At 39.3% G+C, this 26756-nt stretch overlaps 1 protein-coding gene across 3 annotated transcripts in view; it reads right to left on the bottom strand.

The window, feature by feature from the left end:
* Positions 1 to 26756, bottom strand: part of rb1 (retinoblastoma 1) — a 197177-nt gene that overhangs the window by 101575 nt on the left and 68846 nt on the right. For all 3 annotated transcript variants that reach the window (XM_043700384.1, XM_043700386.1, XM_043700387.1), the window contains one exon: positions 19410 to 19612. In XM_043700384.1, coding sequence (XP_043556319.1) covers positions 19410 to 19612 — 203 coding nt within the window. The remainder of the gene's footprint in view (positions 1 to 19409; positions 19613 to 26756) is intronic.

Below are 26756 nucleotides of genomic sequence, written 5' to 3'. Positions count from 1 at the left end.
TGTTCATCATCTACAAGGTACAAGTCAGGAGTGTGATGGAATACTATCCAGTCGCCTGGATGCGTGCAGCTCCAACAACTCGAAGTTTGATATCACACGGACAAAGTAGCCCATATGATTAGCAATGACATGCATAAACATCTACTCCCTCCATCACTGACACTCAGTAGCAACAGTGCATCCGATTTACAAGATACACTGCAGAAATTCAGCAAATATCCTAAAAACACCTTCCAAATCATGACCACTTCCATGCAGAAGGTCAAGGGCAGCAGATGCATGGGACACCATCACTTGCAAATTCCCCTTCACACCACTTACGATCCTGACTTGGAAATATATTGCCGCTTCTTCACTGCTGCTGGGTCAATATCCTAGAATTCCCTCCCTCATGACATTATGGATCAACCCCCCCCAGTAGATGGAGTCCAGCATTTCAAGGAGGCAGCTCACCACCTCTTTGAGATTAACAGGGGATGGCCACTCAGTGATGCCTACATCCCACAAATGAAGAAAAACAGCTTACAAAGTCTTTAGTAAAACATGCTTTTTGAATTTATGTAAATTTAATATATTCTACAACCAAATTAGTGAGAAAAAGTGTAAACCAGTAGTGTTCGACAGGGATCTGCTTTGGATCCTCTCATGTTTGTCATTTATGTAAATGATTTGGATGAGAATATAGAAGGCATGGCTTGTAGGCAAGACCAAAATTGGTGGCACTGTAGACAGTGAAGGAGGATTTTCTAACGTTACAAAGAGATCATGATTAAATGAGTCAATGGGCTGAAAAATGGCAGATAGAGTTCAGTCTAGATAAATGCAAGGTAGTGTGATTTGGTAGTGTTGTAGAACAGATGGACCTCGGGGCGCAGGTATGTAATTCTTTGAAGTTTACGTTACATAGAAACAGGGTGCCAGTTTGCCATGCTTGCTGTCATTGCTCAGTCCTTTATTGTAGGTTTTGCAAAGTCACAGATTGCACAGGACTCTGGCGCAGTGTCTCTGGCGCAGTGTCTCTGGCGCCTCACAGCGCCAGAGATCCGGGTTCAATTCCCGCCTCAGGCGACTCTGTGTGGAGTTTTCACATTCTCCCCGTGTCTGTGTGGGTTTCCTTCGGGTGCTCCGGTTTCCTCCCACAGTCCAAAAATGTGCAGGTCAGGTGAATTGGCCATGCTAAATTGTCCGTAGTGTTAGATAAAAGGGGTAAATGTAGGGGAATGGGTCTGGGTGGGTTACGCTTTGGCCGGGTCGGTGTGGACTTGTTGGGCCGAAGGGCCTGTTTCCACACTAAGTAATCTAATCTAAAAAAAAACTAGTAGTAATGTCTCTTCTGGAATACTGTGTCCGGTTCTGGTTGGCCAGTTATAGGAAGGACAAAATTAAGCTGGAGAGGGTTCAGAAATGATTTACCAGGATGTTGCAGGGTATGGAGGCTTGAGTTATTAAAAAAAAGGCTGGATATATTGGGATTTCTTTCACTGGAGTGTAGGAGGATGATAGGCGATCTGATTATTTCATAAACTATGAATGGTAATGGTACTTGTCTTTTCCCTAGGATGGAGGATTTCAAGACTAGGGGACACATTTAGAAGAAGGTGAGAAGACAGACATTTAAAAAAAGACATGAGGGAATTTTTTTTCCCCAGAGAGGGTGGTTCACATGTGGAATGAACTTCCTGAGAAAATAGTGGATGCGGGTACAATTACATTTAAAAGACATTTATATAGGAAAGGTTTGGAAGGATATGGGCCAGGAGCAGGCAGATGGGACCAGTTTAATTTGGGATTTTGTTTGGCATGGACTTGTTGGATTGAAGTGTCTCTTTCTGTGCTGTATGACTCGAAAAGAGTTGCCTAAGCTTCAAATACAAAAAAGACATCCAGCAAGATGCTGATAAAATCCTGATGAAAAAGAATTTCATTATTTATCCAAAGTATTTGTTAAACATTCAGCCAAACCATGACAAGAATGATTCAAAGCTCTGAACTAAACAAGATCAACGACATTTGCATGACCATTCTTTGTAGCAGATATCAAGCACCTATGGCATGTTCATGTTTGCACTTATTAGCCAATGCTTTCACTTTAACTTTACACTTTAAAATTGGATAGAAGTTATGAGTCATTTCTGAACCGATATGCAAATAAATGTACATTACGTAACCAGTAGTTAACTTGCAACATCATTTTTTTTAATCAACTATGATCTCATTCCAGTTCTGAACACTTGCACAACTGAAATCATAGAATCCCGACAGTATGGAAACAGGCCCTTCGACCCAACAAGTCTACACCGAACCTCCAAAGAGTAACCCACCCAGACCTATTTCCTCTCGCTTATACTTATCCCTGACTAATGCTCCTAGCCTTCATAACCCTGAACACTATGGGCAATTTAGCATGGCCAATTCACCTAACCTGCACATCTTTGGACTGTGGATGGAAGCCAGAGGGATCCCATGCAGACCTGGGAAGAACGTGCAAACTCCACACAGACAGTTGTCCGAGGCTGGAATCGAACCCAGGTCCCTGGTGCTGTGAGGCAGCAGTGTTAACCACTGAGCCACCATACTGCCCCAACCAGCAACAAATCAACATTTACACAAGCTCCGTAAAGGGCTCATCAATTTTATCCAACGATTAAACTATCCACATCATGAAGAATCGAGGTTTGCTCTTGTCTCTAAAAGGGGCAAAGTCAGAGCAGGGGAGAGAGAGAGAGGGGGGGGGGAAACCCACACTGCTAACTGACACAGCAGTGAACCTGTGCAGCTACTGCCTTTGCTGTTTGAATTGATGTATTGCTGGACATTGGAGTGTGCCTGGGAAAATTTAACAAACAGTGAAAATCACAACTAACCTTGGAGGAACCTGTTTGTGAGGGGTCACAGCACAGAAACTGATATGTGAATATTTTAAAGTGTGGCCTTACAGAAAGTCTGCAGTAGTGAGTGGGTTCTTTCTTGATTATATGTTTTATTGAGCTATGTATTTTGATTAAACATAAAAATATAAGCCGTAAGTATTAAGTTAGTCTGGAGGAGTGTTTTGTAGAGGAACATGATAGGGCTATTTTCAGAGTCTACCTGATGAAGGAGCGTCGCTCCGGAAGCTAGTGTTCTTCCAAATAAACCTGTTGGACTATAACCTGGTGTTGTGTGATTTTTAAACTTTGTACACCACAGTCCAACACCGGCATCTCCGAATCATCCAAATTAAGGCATGTAATTTTAAAATTAGTCCTCAGGTATTCAGCGGTAATGTGAAGCGCTTTTTGATATAAAAGGTAGCATAATTCAGGAACACACTCCTACAAAAAAAGCTATTGGGGTCAAATTGAACATTTCAAAACAGAGATTGAATTTTTATGTTATTAAATAAGGATATGAAGGGTTAGAGAACCAAAGCAGGCAGATTAAGATAAGACACAGATCAGTCATGACTGAATTAAATAACACAACAGGTTCAAAGAACTGACTTATTGCTGCTCCTGTGTTGTATGTAATAAGGCAATGCATTCATTCTTTTGTTTTGGGACTTCCCTTGGTGATGCTAAGTGCTGAAGTATTGGTTATTACCTTCATTGGCATTGTGCTGTTGTTACTGCTAAGCAACCAAACAAGGTGTGGTCCCAAGATAATTATGGTCACGAAGACTAATCAACCTATTTTGTTTCACCCAATTGTAATGATTCCAAAGTCCATCTCTTACACTGCCTCCAACTGTTAAAGCCATTCAAGTATTATTAGCATAGAGCCCAATTCACATTTGAATCACATTATGTGAACAGCATTTCTGCAATAGGTCCAGGTTCAAGTTCCATCTGCTCCAGAGATGTGCTGAAACATTTGAACAGATTGAATAAAATTACCTTAAGAGTATTCCGATTTTAGTCTGAAATTTGTGGTTTACTCATTTGAACCATAACCATTCGCTCTGACACTTCTGTTGGAAATTTTTTTTTTCATTTTATCTTTTCTCATTTCAATGATAATCCTTATCTATTTCTCAAAAATCACCTTCCCTCTGGGCCCAAAAAGTCACATTTTCTTTGGAACTCTGACTATAAAAGTAGGGTACTTCCTAAATAACTTCCAGTGCTTATATGTCTCCCTTCTGCTTCCTGAGCAGTATTAAATGTGTCAAGAACAGCACTGCACAATTAGAGTCCTGATTTTCTTTTACCAGAATGTGAACCATTCAATTTACATGGAATTGGCAAAGAACAGGAGTCTTAAATGGCAGCTTTATTTATAAAATATTATCAATGAAGGTTTAGCAACAAATCAACAAAGCTAGAAGGACAACAGTAGCAGTGCATTGGTTAAATGTCAAACATTATTGACTGCAAGGAATGAAAAGACATTCGGTTTGCCACAGGAGATTAGAGATTGCTGTAACTACAGAATCTTTAATAGATTGAAGCAATTACATTCTACAACTACAGCTGTTCTACAATGTTCAATTACAGTTATTTAAATGTAGAATATAAAGTTTTACCTTTAAAAGGAAACAAAAGTGAGTAACTTAATCCCAGGTATCAAAAATGAGAAAAGGTTATAAACATTTCTAGAATTTACACATGGAGTTGTGATAATGGTAAACATGGACTATTATACTCAATTTCCATCATTATAATTTGAATATTCAAGACTTTTAAGTGGATAAAAAATGTGTTTTACTAAAGGGCAAAAACTGGTTTAAAATGTCTGTGATCATCTGAGTAGGTTGAGCCAAGTTCACAAAGCACCAATAAACAAGTATTTTAAATGTTGTAGCTGTCCCTGCATCTACTACTTCCTCTGGCAGTTTATTCTACACAAAAACCACCATGTGTATGAAAAGGTTGCCCCTCAGGTCTCTTTAAATCTTTTTCTTCTCACCTTAACCCTTCAACTCGTACACTCCAGTGAAAGAAGTGCCAGCCTAATCAGCCTCTCCTTATAATTCAAACCCTCCAGTCTGGGTAACATAGGAAAGGTTTACAGGGATATGGACCAAATGCAGGCAAATGGGACTTGTTTAGTTTGCAAATCTTAATTGGCATGATCAAGTTGGACCAAAGGGTGTGTTTCCTTTCTGTATAACTCTTGGGTCCATGATCAGTCTGTGCAAAATTAACATTACTGTAAAAGGCCATTAAAACTCAGGTCTGTATTTCCAAATGGATTCACACCTTTTTGAAAGTTTGAAAGTTTCCTGTGGAGTATTCAGCTTCCAAAAACAAGCAGCAGACTCAGACATGTAGAAATAGACCCTTTTCAATAGCTACTTCTGAGCAGGACAGCAGAGAAGAGAAATTAATTTGTAAGCAAGAATTAGAAGGTACTTTCTTTCTGCATCACCCTCAAAATTCAGTAGTTGGTGAAATCACACATTTTGGGAAAAAAATTCATTGTACACTAATAAGTCAAGGTTCGAGCTTTGACACTCCTGAGAAAATAAGACAACAGCTGAATTGTTGGGACTCAGTTTCACTCTGGTAACTCAAGGGCTGTAGAAGAAAATTAAAGTGCAATTGCTTGTATCTTCCTGTTTGCATAGACATCCTCCTCCATCGTGTCAGCTTAAGCATATTACTTGTATTGTGTGTTAGATACTGTGTTTTCTTTCTTTTTTCCAGATTTAATGGGGAATAAAACTCAACACATTCATTCAAAACAAACCCTGGAATTGTCTCCCCTTAAGTTTTGATTTAGTTAACTAAGTTTATTTTAAGTGTGATAGCTACAAACTGAAAGCAATTAAAGAATTTGTTACATCCATTGGAGAGGTGTTGCAGAGAAAGAGAGAATCTGATCACCTGCCCTCATGTTCAGGGTTCACAAAACTAACGTAAGGTATCTGTTCACCATCGGTAAGAACTGAAAAAGGATAACAACTACAGGACTGGACGTTCTGGCAATAGCACCAAAGGCTTGTGTGCCATAATTAGCCACACCCTTAGTCAAGTCAAATGTAACATACTGGCATCTATCCAACAGTATGGAATATTACCCAGATATGTCCTGCCCACAAAATGCATGACAAATCCAGTCTGGCCAATTAGCACAGTTGACTCTCAATCATCAGCAGGCTAGCAGAAGGTATCAACACAGCACAAAGCAGCACTCTGAGTTGCTCACTGCTCAAAGTAATCCAGAATGGGCAATAAATGCTGGCCTAGCCCAACGTCCATAATAGAAGTTTTAAGCATTCCTCACTTGGAATTATGCTATGTTCAAACGGACTGACGCACTTACCAACAAAGCATAACAAAACCATTACAAAACAAAACTATGGTCATAAAGCATTGTTAGGATTTCCTTAAAAGGAAACTATTTTCTTTACCTAGTAATCATCATTCGGCTGATGTTAATAGTAATCACTTTGGAACTCAAAACAGATAAATTACATCTTCAATAAGGACTGAATATTTTCCAAGATGTCTGGCAAGAAATTGTAATAATTAAGTAATTTTAAAGAGTTTAAATTTTAAAACTGCTAGAGGATAGGAATTATAAATTGTGAAAAACTGCAGGGAACCATTTTCACACAAAGCCACACAAATTAATTAGACAAAATTTGAAGCAGACAGTATTAGAAACAGCAATTCCATTAGCCTCTCAAGCTTGTTCTAGTATTCAAAATGATGAGGGCTGATTTGAAACTCAAGCCCAAAGTCCTTTGCCTCATACTTCTTAATACACTTAATTAACAAAAATTTATCCCTAGATTTAAAACGTGCCATTGATATAACATTATCATTTGTTCAAGAGAGTTCCAATTTCATACAGTCTTTTCTAATTTCCCGTCTTAAAAGTCTGGCGGTAATTTTAAGACTACAAACTCTCGCTCGAGGTTCTTCAAGAATTGGAAATCATCTACTCGTTGTGACATGAAAACTTCATTCAAATTTACTCTGTTCTTGTAATTTAATGCTTGGTCTCATTCTGGTAAATCTTGCTGCAAGGCTAACATATTCTTTTTCAGGTATGATGTCCAGAATTGCTCAGATACTCCAGGTATTCTATGAATCTACTAAATGTTCAAAATGGGTGACCTCATGTTTGTCTGTGTTAAAATTGATGTGCTAGTTGTACCTATTCATACAACCTGTTAATACCTCTTTATAACAGTGTTCACCAGACAGTTTGTACGGTGGAGGTGTTGGTTAGCTCAGTTAGCTGGATGCTAGTTTGCAATGCAGAGTGATACTAACAGCTTAGGTTCCTGCACAGGCTGAGGTCATGAAGGATACTCTTTCTCAACTTCACCGCCAACCTGAAGTGTGGTGACCATCAAGTTAAACCACCACTAACTGTCTCTCTCTCCCTCATGAAAGAGAAGCCCTATATATATAGTTCAGTAAGATAATGATGACTTTATCTTTTTACAATGTCACCTTTGTGTCATTTAGATATGTGTCTTTCTATTTCATTCTCCAAACTGTTAATACGTATGTGGAATAGTTGAAGTCCCAACACAGATCTATGCAATGTACACTAGTCACATCCTGCCAATAATTTTCCCACTACCTCTGTTCTCTATCTCCTGTCAATTTCCAAATCAGACCAATAAAGCTTCCAATTCCTGCAACATCCACTACCCTGAATTTCAATGCAAAAATAGTCACTCAACAAATTCACCACTTCCTTATATTAATTTAAACTGGCATCATAAAGTGGGAGTTAGGACTTTAAAATGAAGCTGTGAACTCCAAGGAGAAACAATGGCAACAATGGCGTTCTGAACAAGTTAGAACAAATTCCCCTACTAACAGACAGGTCCCTATTTGCAAATGGCCCCCCCATACGCTTGCAGGTCTCCCTATCCCACTGACCCGAGTTCAGGATCACAACTATTTTCAAGTCTCAAAATGGGGTCTTAATATAAAACGGTTTGGAAAGAAATGATTTATATAACTACGATTATTGGTTTTCAAGAGGCTCATGACCACATTATCCAAGTACAGTTTTTTTGTGTTGATTTAAATATACAAATTTATTTCATACTCCCTTGTCATAAATTAGGATGACTGCAGTTGATATGTTTATTTGGGAATATACACTGTCATTAAGGAGAGTGTTTAATTGTAAGCAGTTACAAAATGGAGAAGTTGAAAAAAATAACTACGATTCAACTGCTATTAAATGTTTTTTATTTTGATCACACACCTCACAGAAAGAACCAAGACGTAAACATGATGCACTTCAATGATATAATGCTGTAGGCTTTTCTCAGCATCACAGACACATTTCAGAAAAAGACCAGGACATAACAGAAAAAAAGAATGAAGAACTAAGGAAAAGATAGGCACTTGATGCCAGTTTTGAATTCTACATTCTACAGTGCCCAGTTCAATAACATCCCAATCACACATTATTCCACTGGTTCCACAAGTTTATTATCTATAATTTAGGTATCTAAAAGTTATGTTTGCTTTTCTACAGGTCTCTGAATTTGAAACTGGCATCTGGCAGCCAACTCCAATGTTGAAAGCACCGTTTATTATTGTCCAGTGGAGGTGAATCATCCAGTGTTACCAATTCCTGAAGGTCTGTCACTGGGTTGCACGAAACTGGCTTTATGATATTTGCATTAGTACACACATTAGATAGCAAATTAAGACGTCAAATCAGATTTAATGCAGACTAATTTACAAAGAATGCATAATTCTTATGAAGTACACAAAGGTTCAGGTAACTCAAAACATGGTGCATTTGACACTTCTACCCATGTGAACAATTAAAGTGTTAAGCTTCAAAGCAATCTAAAACAAAGCACTTCAATAAATGGACAAAAGTAGTTATATTTTTCGTAAACTATAAAACAAAATTATGGGAGGGAAGAAACATTATAAAAGGTTAGCCAATTGATTTATTTGATGTGACTGGAAGAATTCAAATTATGAAGCCATAACCAATGGGCTTCATACACTTTATACACTTAGTGTAGTAAAAAAAAAAGCTACTGAATAAGTAATTGAGGAACATGGGCTGGACAAATATGAACTTAATAAAGTATGCAATTTTTTTTGCACAGTTAACTTCTTCCGATTCCTGTAATTACACAAATCTGTCTTTACTCTCTGATGGGTCAGTGCAAACCTTTCCACAAGTGCAGTCACTGTACTGTAGCTAATTATTTGGCAATACTGAAGAAAAAAAATAAACACTGCCGAAGTTCCTTCCTTTTCATCACTTTAGCTACCTCATCTCAATTTGTTTGTATGACTGTTTACCAACTGGATGACTCATAAGGAAGCAGAGTATGACATGTTGGGTTAGGGCAGTTTTCAAATGCAAATATTACAGCCCATAGTGCATATCCTGTTATGGTACCAGATACGTGAGCAGTCGCTGTATTTTTTGTTTAAAACCATTTAAGAGTAACTTGCCAAATCTGCATGATAACAAACTCAAATAATATCTGAAAACCATAAATAGTGCATTTCAATTAAAATTAGTGAAAACAAAATGTCCTATAGGAATAAAAATTCGACGACAGGGAAGCTCAAGGAGCAATTTCACGTTATGTTTAAACACAAACTGTGACATTGCCAGGAAGTCTGTACAATAAAGGGAATGGCTGATCAGATTTAAAAATAGGATGTCTGTTACTTGCTTTGTTGGTTCAGACCATTATGAATAATACCTCCTCTTCAACCAAAATAACAATAGCAAGTATTTTAGTTCCTTCAATATCTTAATGGATAAATGCACAGTAAAAATTCCTAATTTTGACACCAAATCTGTCAGCATAGAATGGTTTATAATAGATAGCAATAATCTTGAACAAAAAGGTTTTCTGGCCCTGCATATTAAAAGGAGAGCTACTGAAAACACAGAATTTTGACTCTGATGCTCTTCACAGTAGAAGAGGTTGATACATGGTTTCTTAGAACAGAGGAGACTAAGATGATTGAACAGTTAAGGGAGGGAATGAGATAGAACAGCATTTCTACTGATTGAGTTAGCATGAAGAGACATGGACATTAGATTACATATAGAAAAGGATTTAGAACTAACAGTAAGTCAAACTTGCATATAAAGGCTGAAAGGCTGCAGACATCAGTGACTCAAACAAAAAATGATATCAACATTCAACAGTAGAGTAGGTGGTTGAAGAAAGGAGAAAGAAAGAGGCAGTGGAACAAAGAACAGTTCATGGGGAGATAGTACAGAGTGATAATGGTTCTGGACTTGTATTTTAGAAGCCAGGTTAATAGATTTGTGCGCATGGATTCAAGTTCCACTGTGACACCCGGTGGTCTTTAAATTTATTTAATAGTATCTGCAACTCAAAAATCCTAGAATTGAGTGCAAGTATCAGTAACGGTACCATGTAACTATTAATATTTGCATTTTAAAAAAAGTCATTCAGGGAAATAAATCTGTTGTCCTTACCAGATCGACATGTAACTAGACCCAAAGTAATGTGGTCACACTTATGAACTAGCCAAGCAAGTTACTTCATTCAAGGGCAATTACAAATAGACAAGAAATGCTGTCCATGCCAGCAACGTCCCGTAAAAGGAATAAAAACACATGATTAGAACGGTGTACGCAGGCTCTCAACATGGATTGGTTATTCAGTGTCATAATTTCCATCTAACTGTCAATTGGTTGAGAGCTGCTGACAATCATGGAAATCTCCCTCTACACATCAGCATCCTTGATACTAAGTGTAAAATGTAAAAGTGAGGACAGATTTGGCCTTCCCACTCCCACCTTTCTCTCTTTCCACCTCGCAACTTGTTTCAGTAGCTTCAATTTTATTTCAACAGATGTATTTACCTCTTCTCTCTCTCCTCCATCCCCAACTCCCCCCCCCAAATTCAGTACTTCAACCTGACTGCTGCAATCAGGTGTGATATTCTGCTCCTGAGATGTTGAGCAGAAAACAGAGGTTCTTGTAGCTTAACTGCCAGTTCTGCACCATATTCTTAATAAACCAGGAAAGAGATAACACTGGGCTATTGTCCTAGGTGATGTGTCACACAATTGGTTAGCATTCAAACACTATCATTCACAGGCATGCCTAAAACTAAACAATGAAACACAGGGACAGGGGTGATCAGGTCAAGACCGATTCTTTCCACAAATTCACACTGCACAGCATTAGTCATTCAACAGAGAAAGGAAATGGAGACCTCATTGCTTTTTCCTCTTTCATAACAGTCATTAAGGCAATTTGCAGACTCAGTGCCTGTACTGAAATCCATTAATTCACCACTGCCTTGGAATCAAACTTTGCTGATTTGTATGACTCAGTGCTACACCGAACAGGGAGATTTATAAGATGCAACATTACATATGAGGTGATCTGAAACCCTGCTCCCATTTCATTACTCAGACCATTCATCCATTACTCCTGTTCGAGTTGACCTACATTGGCTTCCAATTATGCAATAACTTAATTTATAAAATTCTCCTTTTTGCTGCCACGAGCAATCATGGCTTTGCTCCTTCCCTATCTCAATAATCTCCTCTATCCCACAACTCTCACAACTGCATTATTCGAACTATGACATTTTGCGCATCACTGATTTTATATTGTTCTACCACTGGTGGCTATGCTTTCAGCTGTCCATGTTCTACACTCTGACATTTCTCTGCCTTTTCCCTCAAGCTACACCTTAAAACCCACCTACCTGACCAAGCTTTTGGCGATCTACTCCTTTGGTGGCCATTCTGAAGTATGCTTTTAGAAGATTCCTTTAAAGAGCTTTGAGATCTTAGATAAGATTAGATTAGATTATTTACAGTGTGGAAACAGGACCTTCGGCCCAACAAGTTCACACCAACCCGCTGAAGCGCAACCCACCCAGACCCATCCCCTACATTTACCCCTTCATCGAACACTACGGGCAATTTAACTTGGCCAATTCACCTAACCTGCACATTTTTGGACTGTGGGAGGAAACCAGAGCACCTGGAGGAAACCCATGCAGACAGGGGGAGAATATGCAAACTCCACACAGAGTCTGATTCATTAGAAAAGCATTGCTAATGGAATATGTTGCTGATTGAAGTCAGTTTGAAGCCAAAAACAAACAGCAAATCCTCAATTAATGTAGTGATGAAGAGTTTAACTTCATTGCTTCTTTTTTCCAGCACTCTCATCCATGACCCATGCTTGGAGTCCTAAAGACGACATATTTAGGCAGCAACCAGCAGAGCTGGTTTTCAAAGAAAATTGAACTTCACATCTAGCTTCTACATAGCAGTCTTTGATGTCTCATTAGAAGCCAAGTAAAATAACTATTCTGCTACAACCATTCTACTTGGCAACATTAATTTCTTTAAACATACTATAGTTGTGAACTGCTGTTTAGTATAATTAGAGAATTTAGGTCTCTAATTCTCAAGGTTTGAGTTGTCAAAGGCAATCTGCTATCATCTCCCAAAAAGAATTCAACATGAAATGGGCTAACAGTACAGCAATAGAAAGGATACAAAGCCAGCCCCAATATCATGACATTGAGATGCGATTTTTCAAAAAAAATTGATTCAGCGATATCGACCAGCATTTATAGCCCATGGGAAACTGGTCATTCTTAACCTTAAAGGATAGCAGAGCATTTAGAAATACATAATATGATCAAATAGAGTCAGCACGGTATCTTGAAGGGGAAACCATGTCCCAAAGTTTGACTAGAATTCTTTGAAGTAATCAGCAGGACTGATAAAAAGGAAGCAGTGGGTGCAATACATCCAGATTTTAAGAATCTGATAAGGTACCACATGTTAGGCTACTTGATAAGATAACATGTGTTGGGAAGATGTTATAATAGAATATGTAGAGGTTTGGCTAACTAATGGAAGACAATATTGAGATGGGGGCATCTTTAAGATGGCAAAAGTGAGGACTGCAGATGCTGGAGATCAGAGTCTAGGTTAGAGTGGTGCTGGAAAAGCACAGCAGGTCAGGCAGCATCCGAAAAGCAGGAAAATTGACATTTCAGGCAAAAGCCGTTCATCAGGAATGGATTTCCTGCTCCTCCGATGCTGCCTGACCTGCTGTGCTTTTCCAGCACCACTCTAAGCTAGACCCCAGCATCTTTAAGATGGCAACCTGTAACTAGTGGAGGCATCAGTGCTGGCACCACATTTGATTACAACATATATTAATGACTTCCATGAAGAAAGAGAATGTGCTCTAGCCAAGTATCAAGGCTAGGCCATTCAGTATATTCAAGGCAGAGGTAAACAAATCAGTGAGTGAATCCAGGGATAAAGGGAAAAGGCAGGAAGGTGGAAGTGAGGATTATCTGATCAGCCACAATCTCACTGAATGGTGGTGCAGACTTGACAGGCTGAATGGCCTAATTCAATTTCTACAGTTTATGATAGAGATATAGTGACCAAAACTGTTCAGTACTCCAGGTTCAACTTCACGAACACCTTATTTTGATATTCTCTGCACTTAAAACATTGTCGTCAGTCTTTGGTACCAAAGTGCATGGCCACTCTCTTTCCTACACAATTCAATCTGTGATATTTTTGCCCACTCACTTAATTTATCACTGGCTCCTCATGGAGTCTTTATGTCCTAATCACAACACGTCTTCCCACCTATTTTTGTAGCAGCAGCACATCGCGATATATTCCCTCTTCCCTCCGCCCAAGTCATTAATGCAGATGTTAAATAATTGAGACCTTAGAACTGATCCTTGGGGCAATCCACTAGTTACATTTTTCCAAGTTGAAAAAGACCCATTAATCCAACCTTTCTTCAGTCTGCTAATCACTCCTCAATCAACGTTGATACTTTACCGAAGTACCATGAGCTCTTGTGCAATAAGCTTTTATGTGACACCTTACTGGATGCATTCTGTAAAGCCAAATATCATCTACTTGTTCATTTTTATCAACTCTGCTTGTTATTTCCTCAAAGAGCTCCAACAAATTTGCCAAGCATGACTGCCCTTCATAAATCCATGATGACTGTTTGATTATGTTCAGATTTTCTAAATTTTTTTTTCCTTAATTACAGTTTCTAGTATTTTCCCAACAACAGATGTTGGGCTGACTGGCACCTAGTTTGCTGCTTTGTCTCTCCCATACTTTTTGAATAGGATGAAATTAGTGGGTTTTCCCAATCAACCCTCCCTGGACTCTCCCTAAATCCAGTGAGCTCTGGAATATTTCAGCAAGTGTCCACAATCTCTGCAGCCTATTCCTTTAAAACCTTTGAATACTGACCTTCTGGTCCTCACTGCCTCTCCACCTTTAGTCCTAGAATCATTCTGGTCAACCTTCATCACATTCCCTCCATAGCCAGAGTATCCTTTCAGAGGCAAGGAGCCCAAAATTGCACAATAGCCCAGGATGGTATCACCATGGCCCAGTACATTTGCAGCAAGATATGCCTGCTCCTATACCCAAATCTTCTCACGATAACGCCCACATACCTTTTACCTTCTTCATAACCTGTTGCTCCTGCATGCTGACAGACTGGTGTATAAGGACACCCAGGTCACATTGCACCTCCCTCCTTTCCCAATTTATTGGGATTTAAATAATAAACTTTTATAATAAATTGGGATTTAAATAATTTTGCTACTAGTGGATAAACTCATTTATCTACATTATAATTCATCTGCCATTCACTCAACTTGTCCAAATCACACTGAAGCATTTCTGCATCCTGTTCATACCACCCTCCCAGCAAGTTGTGTCTCATCTGGAGATACTGTAGTTAGTTTCCTCATCTAAAATCATTTATATATGTTGTGAATAGCTGCAGTCGAATCACTGATCCCTGCAATACCCCACGAATCACTGAATCATTTTTTTTTGAGTGGCAGGCAATCATTCATACTCTGTTTCCTATCTGCAACCAGTTCTCTATTCATGAGTAAATTACCCCCAATCCCATGTGTTTTGATTGTATGTGCTATTCTCTTATGCGGGACCTTATTGAAAGCCTTCTGAAAAACCAAGTAAACCACAAGGCTACAAAATAAATTACAAAAACCAAGCAAACCCTTCTCCTTTTGTTTTTCCTGTACTTGCAGAATGACAAATACCCTCGAATATTGAATTCCCAGTCTTTGCCAACCTGCCATGTCTCTGTAATAACAATTAAATCATATTCATTTATTTCAATTTGTGCTATTAACTCATCTATCTTATTAAAATGCTTTGAAGATTCAGATGAAGAATCTTAAACTGACTTTCTATCATTAATACTTACTCTAGCTCTAATTTCTGCTGCACTCATCTGCATATATTTTCTATCGCTTTCTATCACACATTGATTATTAGTCTCTTCTCTACAGCTCTCATTTTCCTTTTGTGAACCTCCCTTCAATTGGCATCTTGTTCTCAAACAATCAAGCTGGCTTAATTGTCCTGGACAGTGTCATACCTCTTTTAATGTTGTACTCATTCTGTAAAATTAGGAGTCTTCCATCACACACCTGACTTGCGCCTTGGAGACAGTGAACAGGCTTTGAGGAGTTAGACTGACAGTTACTTGCCACAGAATTCCAAGCTTCTGAACTACTTTTTGCAGCCACAATATTTATATGGCTAGTCCAGTTTAGTTTCTAGTTAATGGCAACCCCAAGGTGAAGGTAGTGTGAGATTCAATGGCAGTCATGCTGTTGGATGTGAAGAGGTGATTGTTAGATACTCTTTCATTGGAGACAGTCAATGCCTGGCATTAATATTACTTGTCAGCCTAATATTGAATATTGCCCAGGTCTTGTGGCATTTGGACATGGACTACTTCACTGTCTGAGAACGGGCACTGTGCCTTACAGTGCCAGAGATCTGGGTTCAATTCCACCTTTGAGCAACCGTCTGTGTGGAGCTTGCATATTCTCTGTGTCTGCGTGGGTTTCCACCAGATGCTCTGGTTTCCTACCACAGTCCAAAGGTGTGCAGGTTAGCTGGATTAGCCAAGGTAAATGTGGGGTTATGGGAATAGGTCAGAAGGCTTGGGTTGGGTGACATACTCTGGAGAGTTGATGCAGACCTGATTGGACAAATGGTCTCTTTCCACATTCTATGAATCCATACAATCTAGAAATAGCAAAACATGTCGAATGTTGTGCAATCATCAGTGAACTTCCTCACTTCTGATGAAGGAAAGATCATTGAGAAAGCATCTGAAAATGGTTGGGCCAAGAATGGACCTTCAACAATCACAACTATCTGTTGTTGCTGGCGAAGACTCCAACCAGTGCAATATTTTCCCCCTGCATTCACACTGACTTTGACTTTGCCTGGAGTCGCTGATGCCACACCAATTCAGATGCTGCCTTGATGTTTAAGACTACATTTCTACCTTCTTTGTAAACTGCAGCAGAAACTGCTCTCTCAGCAAGGTGCAACCGAATAACAAACTTTCTTTCATATCACATGCCCGAGTTCTGCCTTCAGCTTAATGACAGCAGAGTCATAGAGATGTAGAGATGAAACAGACCCTTTGGTCCAACTCGTTCATGCCAACTAGATATCCCAACCTAATCTAGTCCCAATTCCCAGCACTTGGCCAGTTTTCCTCCAAACTTTCCTATTCATATACCCATCCAGATGCCTTTCAAATGTTGCAATTGTACCAGCCTCCACCAGTTCCTCTGGCAGCTCATTCTATACACGCACCACCCTCTGAATGAAAAAGTTGTCCTTTGGGTCTCTTTTATATCTTTCCCCTCTCACCCTAAACCTATGCCTTCTAGTTCTGGACTCCCCCACCCCAGGGAAATGACATTGTCTATTTATCCCATCCATGCCCCTCATGATTTTATAAACCTATAAACCTATATCCAGGGAAAACAGCCCCAGCCGATTCAGCCTCTCCCTATAGCTCAAATCCTCCAACCCTGGCAACATCCTTGCAAATCTTTTCTGAACCCTTTCAAGTTTCACAACATCTTTCCGACAGGAAGGAAACCAGAATTGTACGCAATATTCCAACAGTGGCCTAACCAATGTCCTGTACAGCTGCAACATGACTTCCCAACTCCTGTACTCAATGCTCTGACCAATAAAGGAAAGCATACCAAATGCCTTCTTCACTATCCTATCTACCTGCGACTCCACTTTCAAGGAGCTATGAACCTGCACTCCAAGGTCTCTTTGTTCAGCAACACTCCCTAGGACTTTACCATTAAGTGTATATGCCCTGGTAAGATTTGCTTTCCTAAAATGCAGCACTTCGCACTTATCTAAATCTCAGAGTTTGAAATGTATTTGAAATATATTCTTTAGCATACTTTTAATTCTAGTTTTACCCCACAGAACTACATGCTCTTGCACTACATTTATAACTATGAGGAATGGAGGTTGACTAGTGAAAATGCAGCGAGCCTAGGTTTAAGACTGACAGGTCCTGGAGGAACCATCAGCTTGGGCTGCCCATTGCTCTCACAAGAAAGCCAGAACTTCAAATAGGAGGAATAAGATTTCCGGAACTCACAATGCCATTACCATGCTCAAACGCATCGCAATCTTCACCACTATTAGGATTGCAAGCTCTAAGCCATAGTTTCATCAAATAGTCAAAATTAACAAAGCATTACATAAAGTCAGTATTTACTCAACTATTTCATCTAGATTATGAACATGCAACTGTACTGTGCAAGGAGGTGGACATCTAAAAGGAAAGACAACGTCATCCATTCTGCACCAAATTTGCAAGACATTTTCAATTTCCTAATACTGTATAAGAAACTTAGAATGTTCTTGAATGTTGCCAAAACAAATTTATTAACTCCCATCTGGTCATCCATGTGGGACAAACACTTTGCAATATGTTAAGCACTTCCCATACTTTTGCAGCCAACACCAAAAGGCCAATGACAAGGAGATCTAATATCAGATCGGATCAGCCTTCTGCAAATTACGATAACAAGCATTTGACAACAAAACCACATCAGTGATAGCACCCAAAAGGTGGTTGGATGGGTGGTATTGGGAGAGAGAGAGAGATTGGCAGCTAATGCAGACAAGAATAACTGAAATCTGGAGGATGAAGAAAATAGAAAACTTGCAGAAAGCAGCTGGGCAACACTGTGCCGTTACGGTTTGTTTCAGGACATAAAATATGTAAACACAGCTGAGGATTTGAGATCCAAAATTAAGAAACAATCTAAAATATGGCTGACTTATCAAATTGCTTCTAATTACTAACTTCAAAATTAAATTTTATGTGCTTCAGATAAATATTCCAGGACAAGATCTTCACATTTGCAGTTTTCTTCCTAATAACAGAATCAACTAACAGTGAATGATCTCGAACTCTTGGACAATTTTCTCACTTAGCTCTATGAGAATACAACTCCAAAAACATCTTGCAGTAACAGGTTCCCAGAGTTTGGCTGTCAGCACTCATATGTTGGGCCAGGGTTTAGGAGGGCGACAGGTTGAAATGTACAATATTCAGGGTCTTGGAGGGTAGATATTGTGTGCCCCATTTAAGACTGCGATAGTGTTTTCTTTCCCTTTTAGAAGGTCGATACTCTGCAAAATTCTCTTCTCCAGACAGCAGTGGAAACTGGGTCATTGAATACATTCAAGACTGATCAACAAGACAGTGAAAAGTTATAGCGAGCAGTCAGGAAAGGAGGTGGTCACAATCAGATATGCCATGATCTTGACTGACAAAACAGGCATAAAAGCCTATTACTGATCCAAATCTTGAGCTCATGTCAGAAGGGTGTGTTCTCACATTCAGGCCAAAGCCTTGATGCTGCGAGGCTGATCAACTACAAACACATGGACTGCAGTGGTTCGAGGTGGTAGCTCATCATCATCTTCTCAAAGGCACCTAGGGATGGGCAATAAATGATTGCCAGCCAGCAATTCCAAAATTCAACGAGTAGACAAAAAAAGTAATTGTTGGAATTTTAAGTCTATTTAATTCTGGAAACAGAAACAATGATGTGCTTCTGCAAAACAAATACCTACCTTCGCAAAAAGAAAAATGTGTTCGTGCTTTGATTTCAACTTTACTAGCTGAATCAATGGAAGTATGCTCCAAAAGGAGTAAACCTTTTCAAAATCAATGGCCTAGCTCCAAGTACCAAAATGCAAATTCAATGCGCCAGATCAAATTGAATACAGACATGACCATTTTGAAAGGTTATACATCTTCAAGATGAAAGGTAAATGTATATTCAACAATCTTGTCATTTTCATAGTTGACACCTTCTCATATTTACTAGTTCTTGGCTCCTAAATGCAGTACTAATTTGCGAAACATAATTTTTAAAGTATTTAGAGCTTGTATTCTTGCATAAAACATTAAACATATCACACAATAGATCCAGCCTTTCTGGACAACAGCACGTTTAAATTTTTAACTTTAAAGCATTAAATAGTTATTTCATTTTATAACCAAATCACAATCTAATTTAAACTTGTGTATAAACAACACTGTCGTCAGTAAGTGGAAAAAAATTACTCACAGTCTGCCAGGCAATACACTCCATGATCCTATGTTCACACCTTTCCAGGTGCTTGATCATCTCTCTGGTTAGATTTGGTTCTGCTTTAATAAAACTCTCAATAACCTTATAAAACTCATAAGCCTTTATATCAAACACACGAAGGATCCACGGGAAGGAGAGGTCAGTCTCTGCTTGAATGTCACCCGTCAACGTTATGTTCCCTAAGAACAAAAATTAAAAATGAGCAAGTTCTATAACCAGTAATACAGTCAAAAACACAGACAAAATAAAAAGGTAAATGTTTAAAATTATTCACCTATAGTAAGGTCTTTATTGCAATTTGACATTCACATAAAGCAAATAAATAATCTACATTGAATTAGGGAAAACAACTGGGTCACTGACTCCTTGCCAGTTACTTGGAAATATGGACAGCCCTTAAATCCTGTCATACAAAAAAGATCTTATGATTTAACTGCATCCAACAAACAAGGAATAACACTTAAAGACAATCCAACTTTATTCCTTGTTTATTGAATTTATACATAAGTGACTTTAAAATAATTAACAAAAGGGAGATGGAAAGCACCAGTTCTAATCTTAGGGTTGTTGAGAGCTAAAAATATCCTAATCTTGAGCAAGATGATATAACGTGGTACAACAGCATGCCCATCACAAATAAATATATAATGTACAACCCCACGGTATATTTACCTCAAGTTAATATACTAAGTGTAGCTTGTGACACTATCCTACCTAGCAGATTTCAATGAGGTTAAAGAAAGACTACTTAATTTCTTGTTACCAAACATCACAAATAAGAGGCATCTCAGTTCACTATAGGTAAAAACAATGACTGCAAATGCTGGAAACCAGATTCTGGATTAGAATGGTGCTGGATAAGCACAGCAGTTCAAGCAGCACCCGAGGAGCAGGAAGATCGTCGTTTGGGCAAAAGCCCTTCATCAGGAATAGAGATATTCCTGATGAAGGGCTTTTGCCTGAAAAGTCAATTTTCCTGCTCCTCGGATGCTGCCTGAACTGCTGTGCTTTTCCAGCACCACTCTAATCCAGAATCTCAATTCACTATGTAAAGGTTTTCACAATATTTATAAAAAGTACTTGGAGGAGATAAGACATTTGACAGTGTGATCCCCAGCATCAACTCAAACATGTTCCACAAAGTGTATAATAGTCAGAGCTCCCTTTCAGAATCCCATGGCAAGCAACAATGCAACATATGTTATATTCAATGCAAACAATTTTAAAAGATAAAATATGAAGTTTTAGAGTGTCAGCATTGGATCACTGACACTCTTGCTTCAGAACTATAAGAATTCAAGAAATAGAATAGACTAGCCAGTGCTTTAAGTCTGCACCAATATTCAACAAAATTATCACTAATCTTCGGCCTCAACTAAATACCCTTGCTTTCTTCCTGTATCCTTATTCCCTAAGGGACCAAAAAAAAAAAATCAATCTTAATGTACTCAATAAGAGTATCCACAACCTTCTGGGGCTAGTTGCAAATATATCCTCAACTTTGAGTGAAGAAATTTCTCCTCATTCCTGTTTAAATTGATCAACCCTTTCACTTGAGACTTTAGATATGGAGATTGCAACTACAAACAGCACACAAAGTGAGGTCTCATCAAAGCCCTTTTTAAAAAGGGTTCATGGGATGAGGTGTCAACAGTAAGGCCAGTATTTGTAATCTATCCCTAATTGCCTATGAACTGAATGGCTTGCTCAGATTTCAGACGGCAGTTAAAAGTCAACCATGTTGCTGTAGATATTCCTTCCCTCAAGAATGTTAGTGAACAACATTGACCTTTACGACAATTGATGATAGTTTTATGGCCACCTTTACCAAAATCAGCTTTCAGTTCCACCTTTTATTAATTGAGTGTAAATTCCACCAGCTGTTAATCCACTTTTAATGACTGCAGTACAATTTACCTTGGAGTGCTTGCTGCCTTTATACAGTAACTGTGACCTTCTTGTACAAATACACCCAAGTCCCTTTGAACATCTTAAAAAACATTCATGCCTTACATAATATCTGCTTTTCCAATCTTATTATTAAAGTGAAAAACCGCAGATGTCCCTAAATTATACACCACGTTCTACTTTGTTGCGTACTAATATTAACCTATCGATACCCATTTGCAGTCTCTTTATGACCTCACGGTTGAGGAGTTTTTCTGTTCAAAACCCACTTAAAGGATTGAGTATAAAATCAAAATGATTTTGTGCAAAAGGCATCATTCAATCAAATATGCATATGTTAACACTTTTGTAGAGCGAGTCAACCAGCTCGATTTAATCACCTCAAGTGCTACTACGTGTTGCACAACAACTGTGAAGGTCTTGTGAGGCTCCTTCCTCTCAATTCTGGTCTCCTTCCTATTGGAAGGATGTTATGAAACTTGAAAGGGTTCAGAAAAGATTTACAAGGATGTTGCCAGGGTTGGAGGGTTTGAACTATAGGGAGAGGCTGAACAGGCTGGGGCTGTTTTCCCTGGAGCATCGGAGGCTGAGGGGTGACCTTATAGAGGTTTATAAAATCCTGAGGGGCATGGATAGGATAAATGGACAAAGTCTTTTCCCTGGGGTGGGGGAGTCCAGAACTAGAGGGCATAGGTTTAGGGTGAGAGGAGAAAGATATAATAGCGACCTAAGGAGCAACATTTTCCATGCAGAAGGAAGTGCATGTATGGAATGAACTGCCAGAGGAAGTGGTGGAGGCTGGTACAATTGCAACATTTTAAAAGGCATGTGGATGGGTATATGAATAGGAAGGGTTTGAAGGGATATGGGCCAAGTGTTGGCAAATGGGACTAGATTGGGTTGAGATATCTGGTTGGCATGAACAAGTTGGACCAAAGGGTCTGTTTCCGTGCTGTACTTCTCTATGACTAACATTTGCTGTGCCTAGCTGTTTCTTAGTTCCACTCAAACCGATTTTTAAAACTTAATTCAGGGATATAGGATTCACTGCCTTAGCCAGCATTTAACCACCCATCCATAACTGCCCTTGAGAAGATAGTAGTGAGCTTGAACAGCTAAATGTCACTTGGTGTCAAACACCAATAATGCCATCAAGGAAGGAGTTCCAGGATTTTAACACAGTAACAGTGAAGGAACAGTAACAAACTTCAATGTTAGGATAATCGTGATCCATTGATCCAAGATCCTCTCTTTCTAACATATTGATCACACCCTCTATAACAGGCGCTATTCCAGCTTCTTTCCACCTATCCATTCCGTCGGCCTTTCTTTTCCAATCTCAGTCACTCTGCAGCCTTGTCACTGTAAAGGAATTAGATCAATCCATTTACGTCAATTCGTGTATTCAAATCAACTTTTTGTGAATTCTGCATGCACACAGATGCCTTTAATATAGGCTTTATAATTTGAATTTTGATCCAATTTGATACTGCAAGTATATTAATCCTGGTCCTGCCAAGATACAGCCCAGTCATCTTGTACAGGTCCCACCTGTTTAAAACCAGTCCCATTTCATCAGAGATCAGATGCCCTTACTCCTGCATCAATTTTCCAAACACTTGCTCAATTCTCCCATTTCATGCTCAATAACATGTGCGACACAGGTAATCTGAGAATACTGCTTTAGAGCCCTCTGGTTCTTTTCCCCAATTACAATAAACAGGTACATATAGAAATGAAAACAATACTGTTGAAGTCTAAAGTGTTTAAAAAATTAACGTAACTAACTTGCTTGTACACAGTATGTCTCAACTAAAAAAAAAACAAATAATTCTGTATTCTTCTTAACCTGTTCAGTCACCTTCATAGTTGTGCCCATGTGACGATGTTGCTCCTTTAATAAAGTATGTTGTCCTTAGTTTTTTTTCCAAAAGGGGTTGTAAAAGGCAGAGTTACAGATCTGTCTGAGTAGAGGCCACTTTGATTATGACTAACAGATACTGCCTAAGCCAACAATCAGGGAAAAGGGCTTTTAGATTTTTTTTTAAAAACACTTTTAAAACAATGAAAGGGGAGAAACTAGTTCTCCCAGTTTAGGGATTTTTTTTAGTTTGGTTTAGAATTTAGCTAGAGTGAAGAGAGGTTCCATACTGATTCTCTCTCCGACATCTCTCCTGTGTTTGATTTTACATTTTTGCCAAGGGGTGTGTTTATGGGGGTATTGCTGGAAATTGGAACTGCATCATTAAGTTGTGATAGAGTTGGTTGGGTTTTCAGATAGGTTAAATTATTCTTCATTCTATTCTCTTTTGTTCATGTTTCACTCGGTAAATAAATTCTGTTTTGTTTAATACTGAGTGGTTTGACACTTGTATTGCTCCTGGAATATACACCTTACATCTGCTTAAAACAACTAGAAAAGTTAGGGTCTGGGCTACCTTCTTAAAATATTTTCAGGGAGTTGGGCGTGGTCCATAACACACCACAGTTTCTGTTCCTCTATCACCTTTAAAATTCTATTTCATATTTCATCTCGCCTTTCTTCTCATCAAAATGTACCACTTCATACGTAAGAGTGGTGCTATAACCTCCCCAGAACTCCTCCCTCCTTCCAGCTTGATGGTTTCTTTAAACATCAGATACTACAAGCGGTAGAATTTCCCTTCACTGATTAGTCATGAAAGCACTGATTATTCTGGGCTTTATAAATATAGCCAGGACGTTATGTTAAACTCATATTATAACGAAAGTTGGCCCTAGCTGGAATAATGTGTGCAATTCTGGGCCTCACTTTAGGAAGGACATTAAGCCTTTTGTGAACATACCAAAAAAAATGTTTTAAGGATTTCGGCTATTACACTAATCCAAAAAGAAAACATTGCTGATGCTGCAAATTTGAAATAAAAACAGAAATACTCAGGTATTCCGGCATCATTTGTGTAAAGAAAAACAGAGGTAACACTTCAGGTGATCTCCAGTGCAAAGCGATCATGATATATTTGGCACCAGAGATAGAGACCAACTGTTTGGCTGCTTATCATTTCCTCTAGCCTTTTGAAAGGACCTTTTCTGCTGCCCTGGCTCTGCACTTAATCAGTCTACAGATTTCATCCTATTGCCCGCAAATGCCCTCTCTCTTACCTTGCCCACAAGAGTCACCTTAAGCTTCAAATGCTATTCCAATTTCCTATATCCCTTACTGACCTGAGGACTGGAGTTAAATATCACATTGGCAGTTTGGGAAATTTAAATTCAATAAAACTCAAAAAGAAGCCAGCCTAATAGAGACCACCACCTGTTGTTGAAAATGCCTTAGCAATGGGAACTTTTGAATGCCCTCTTGGCAATTAGGGATGGGTAATAAATGCTGGCCCAGTAAATAGCAAGCCTCTGTTTTGATATTATGCTGATCTGTCATCTTGAATGGAGTCCATAAGAATGTTACTGCCATAGATAATCTCAGAATCCCTTTGGTACAGAAGCAGATCATTTGAACCATTGAGTCCACACCAACCCTCTGAAAAGCAGTCCATCCAGACCCCTACCCCATGTAAACCTGTATTTCCCATGGCTAATCCACCTAGCCTACGCATTCCTGGACACTATGGACAATTCACCTAACCTGCACATCTTTGGACTGTGGGAGGAAATCGGAGCACCCACTGGAGGAAAGTGCAAACTCCACACAAATATTTACTGAGGATGGAATCAAACCTGGGTACCTGACACTGAGAGGCAGCAGTGCTAGCCACTTAGCCACCATGTATCCTGGACCAACAACCTGAATGGTTGGTATAGGGATGGTTATGGCCACAGCTCAGCTGCAGAAAGCAGAGGGCAATGGTCAAAGGATGTTGCGTGGCCGGAAGCCTGTGCCCAGTGGTATACCACAGGGTTTGCATCGAGGTCCCTCGCTGTTTTAGGTTATACCTTAATGATCTAGACACAAATATAGGAGACAAAATCACTTTGTTGGCAGATGACACCAAAATTGATGGTTGGTAAATAATGAGGAGAAAGCCTTAAAGTGTAGACTGATAAAGAATGCCTGGTCAGATGGGCTAATCAATGGCAAATGGAATTTAATCCTGACAACTGTAAAGTGATATATTTTGGGAAGACAAGGCAAGGGTTTACACATCGAACGGTAGGTCTCAGGAAGTACAGAAGATCACAGGGATCTTGGTGTACCTGACCAAAACTTCTTGAAGGCAACAGGACAGATAGATAGGGTGGTTATGGCAGCATTTGAGATATTTGCCTTTATTAATCAAGGCACTGAATACAAGAGCAAGAATGTTCTGTTAGAGCTGTTAGGCCACTGGTGGAGTACCACGTGCAGTTCTGCTCAGTACATTATAGGAAGGATGTCACTGCACTAGACGGGCTGAACAGAATCACCAGGATGTTGCTTGGGTTGGAACAATTCAGAGTTGTTCTCCTTTGAGCAAAATTAAATATCACATAACACCAGGTTATGGTCCAACAGTTTTATTTGAAAGTACAAGTTTCCAACTAAACCTGTTGGATTATAACCTGGTGTTGTGTGATTTTCAACTATGGGGTAAAAATAATGACTGCAGATGCTGGAAACCAGATTCTGGATTAGTGGTGCTGGAAGAGCACAGCAGTTCAGGCAGCATCCAAAGAGCAGCGAAATCGACGTTTCGGGCAAATGAGTAAATGAGTTTCACAGCCAAAACAAATTCAAATAATTGTCTGGTAGCACAGAAAAAGAAATCAAGAGGGGGGAGAAAGGAAGGTAGAAGGTGCTCTGATGTCCTCGCAATGAACACATTGGGATTGAAAAGGCACATGGATAAGTACAGGAAAAGGAAAGGTCTAGAGGGATATGGGCCAGGAGCAGGCAGGTGGGACTGGTTCAGTTTGGGATTATGTTCGTCATGGACTGGTTGGACTGAAGAGTCTGTTTCCATGATGTATGACGCTATAACTTGAGTACTGCTGAAAAAGGACAGTTTCATCAAATCTTTTTGCCTTGTATTCTTCAGAACATTTGCAAAAATAACAATGTAAAGGGGACATTTTAGCCTGTAGGAGAAAAGAATGCAGATTGATTGTAAGTGGACTCTGATTGGTAGAGGCATTGCCATAGAAAATGACTGGATAATGGGCAGTCCAGTCAGAACATTTCTCATTCTACATCATGTCTTCACCAGGTCATCTCCTCTGCCCTGAAGCTCTTCAGCCATGTCCTGAACTCTTAGCTACCTTCTCCCCAGCCCCACCCCACTCCCATTTATTTCTCCACCCCGGAGGCTCCCAGCCTGTTTCCTGACGAAGGGCTTTTATTCAAAATGTTGATTTTCCTGCTCCTCGGATGCTGCCTGACCTGCTGTGCTTTCCCAGCACCACTCTAATCCTGACTCTGATCTCCAGCATCTGCAGTCCTCA

This window comes from Chiloscyllium plagiosum, chromosome 12 (assembly GCF_004010195.1).
Source record: "Chiloscyllium plagiosum isolate BGI_BamShark_2017 chromosome 12, ASM401019v2, whole genome shotgun sequence".
In the NCBI taxonomy this organism is placed as follows: domain Eukaryota; kingdom Metazoa; phylum Chordata; class Chondrichthyes; order Orectolobiformes; family Hemiscylliidae; genus Chiloscyllium; species Chiloscyllium plagiosum.
The sequence above is the reverse complement of the archived record's forward strand: the minus strand, read 5'-3'. Positions and strand labels throughout refer to the sequence as shown.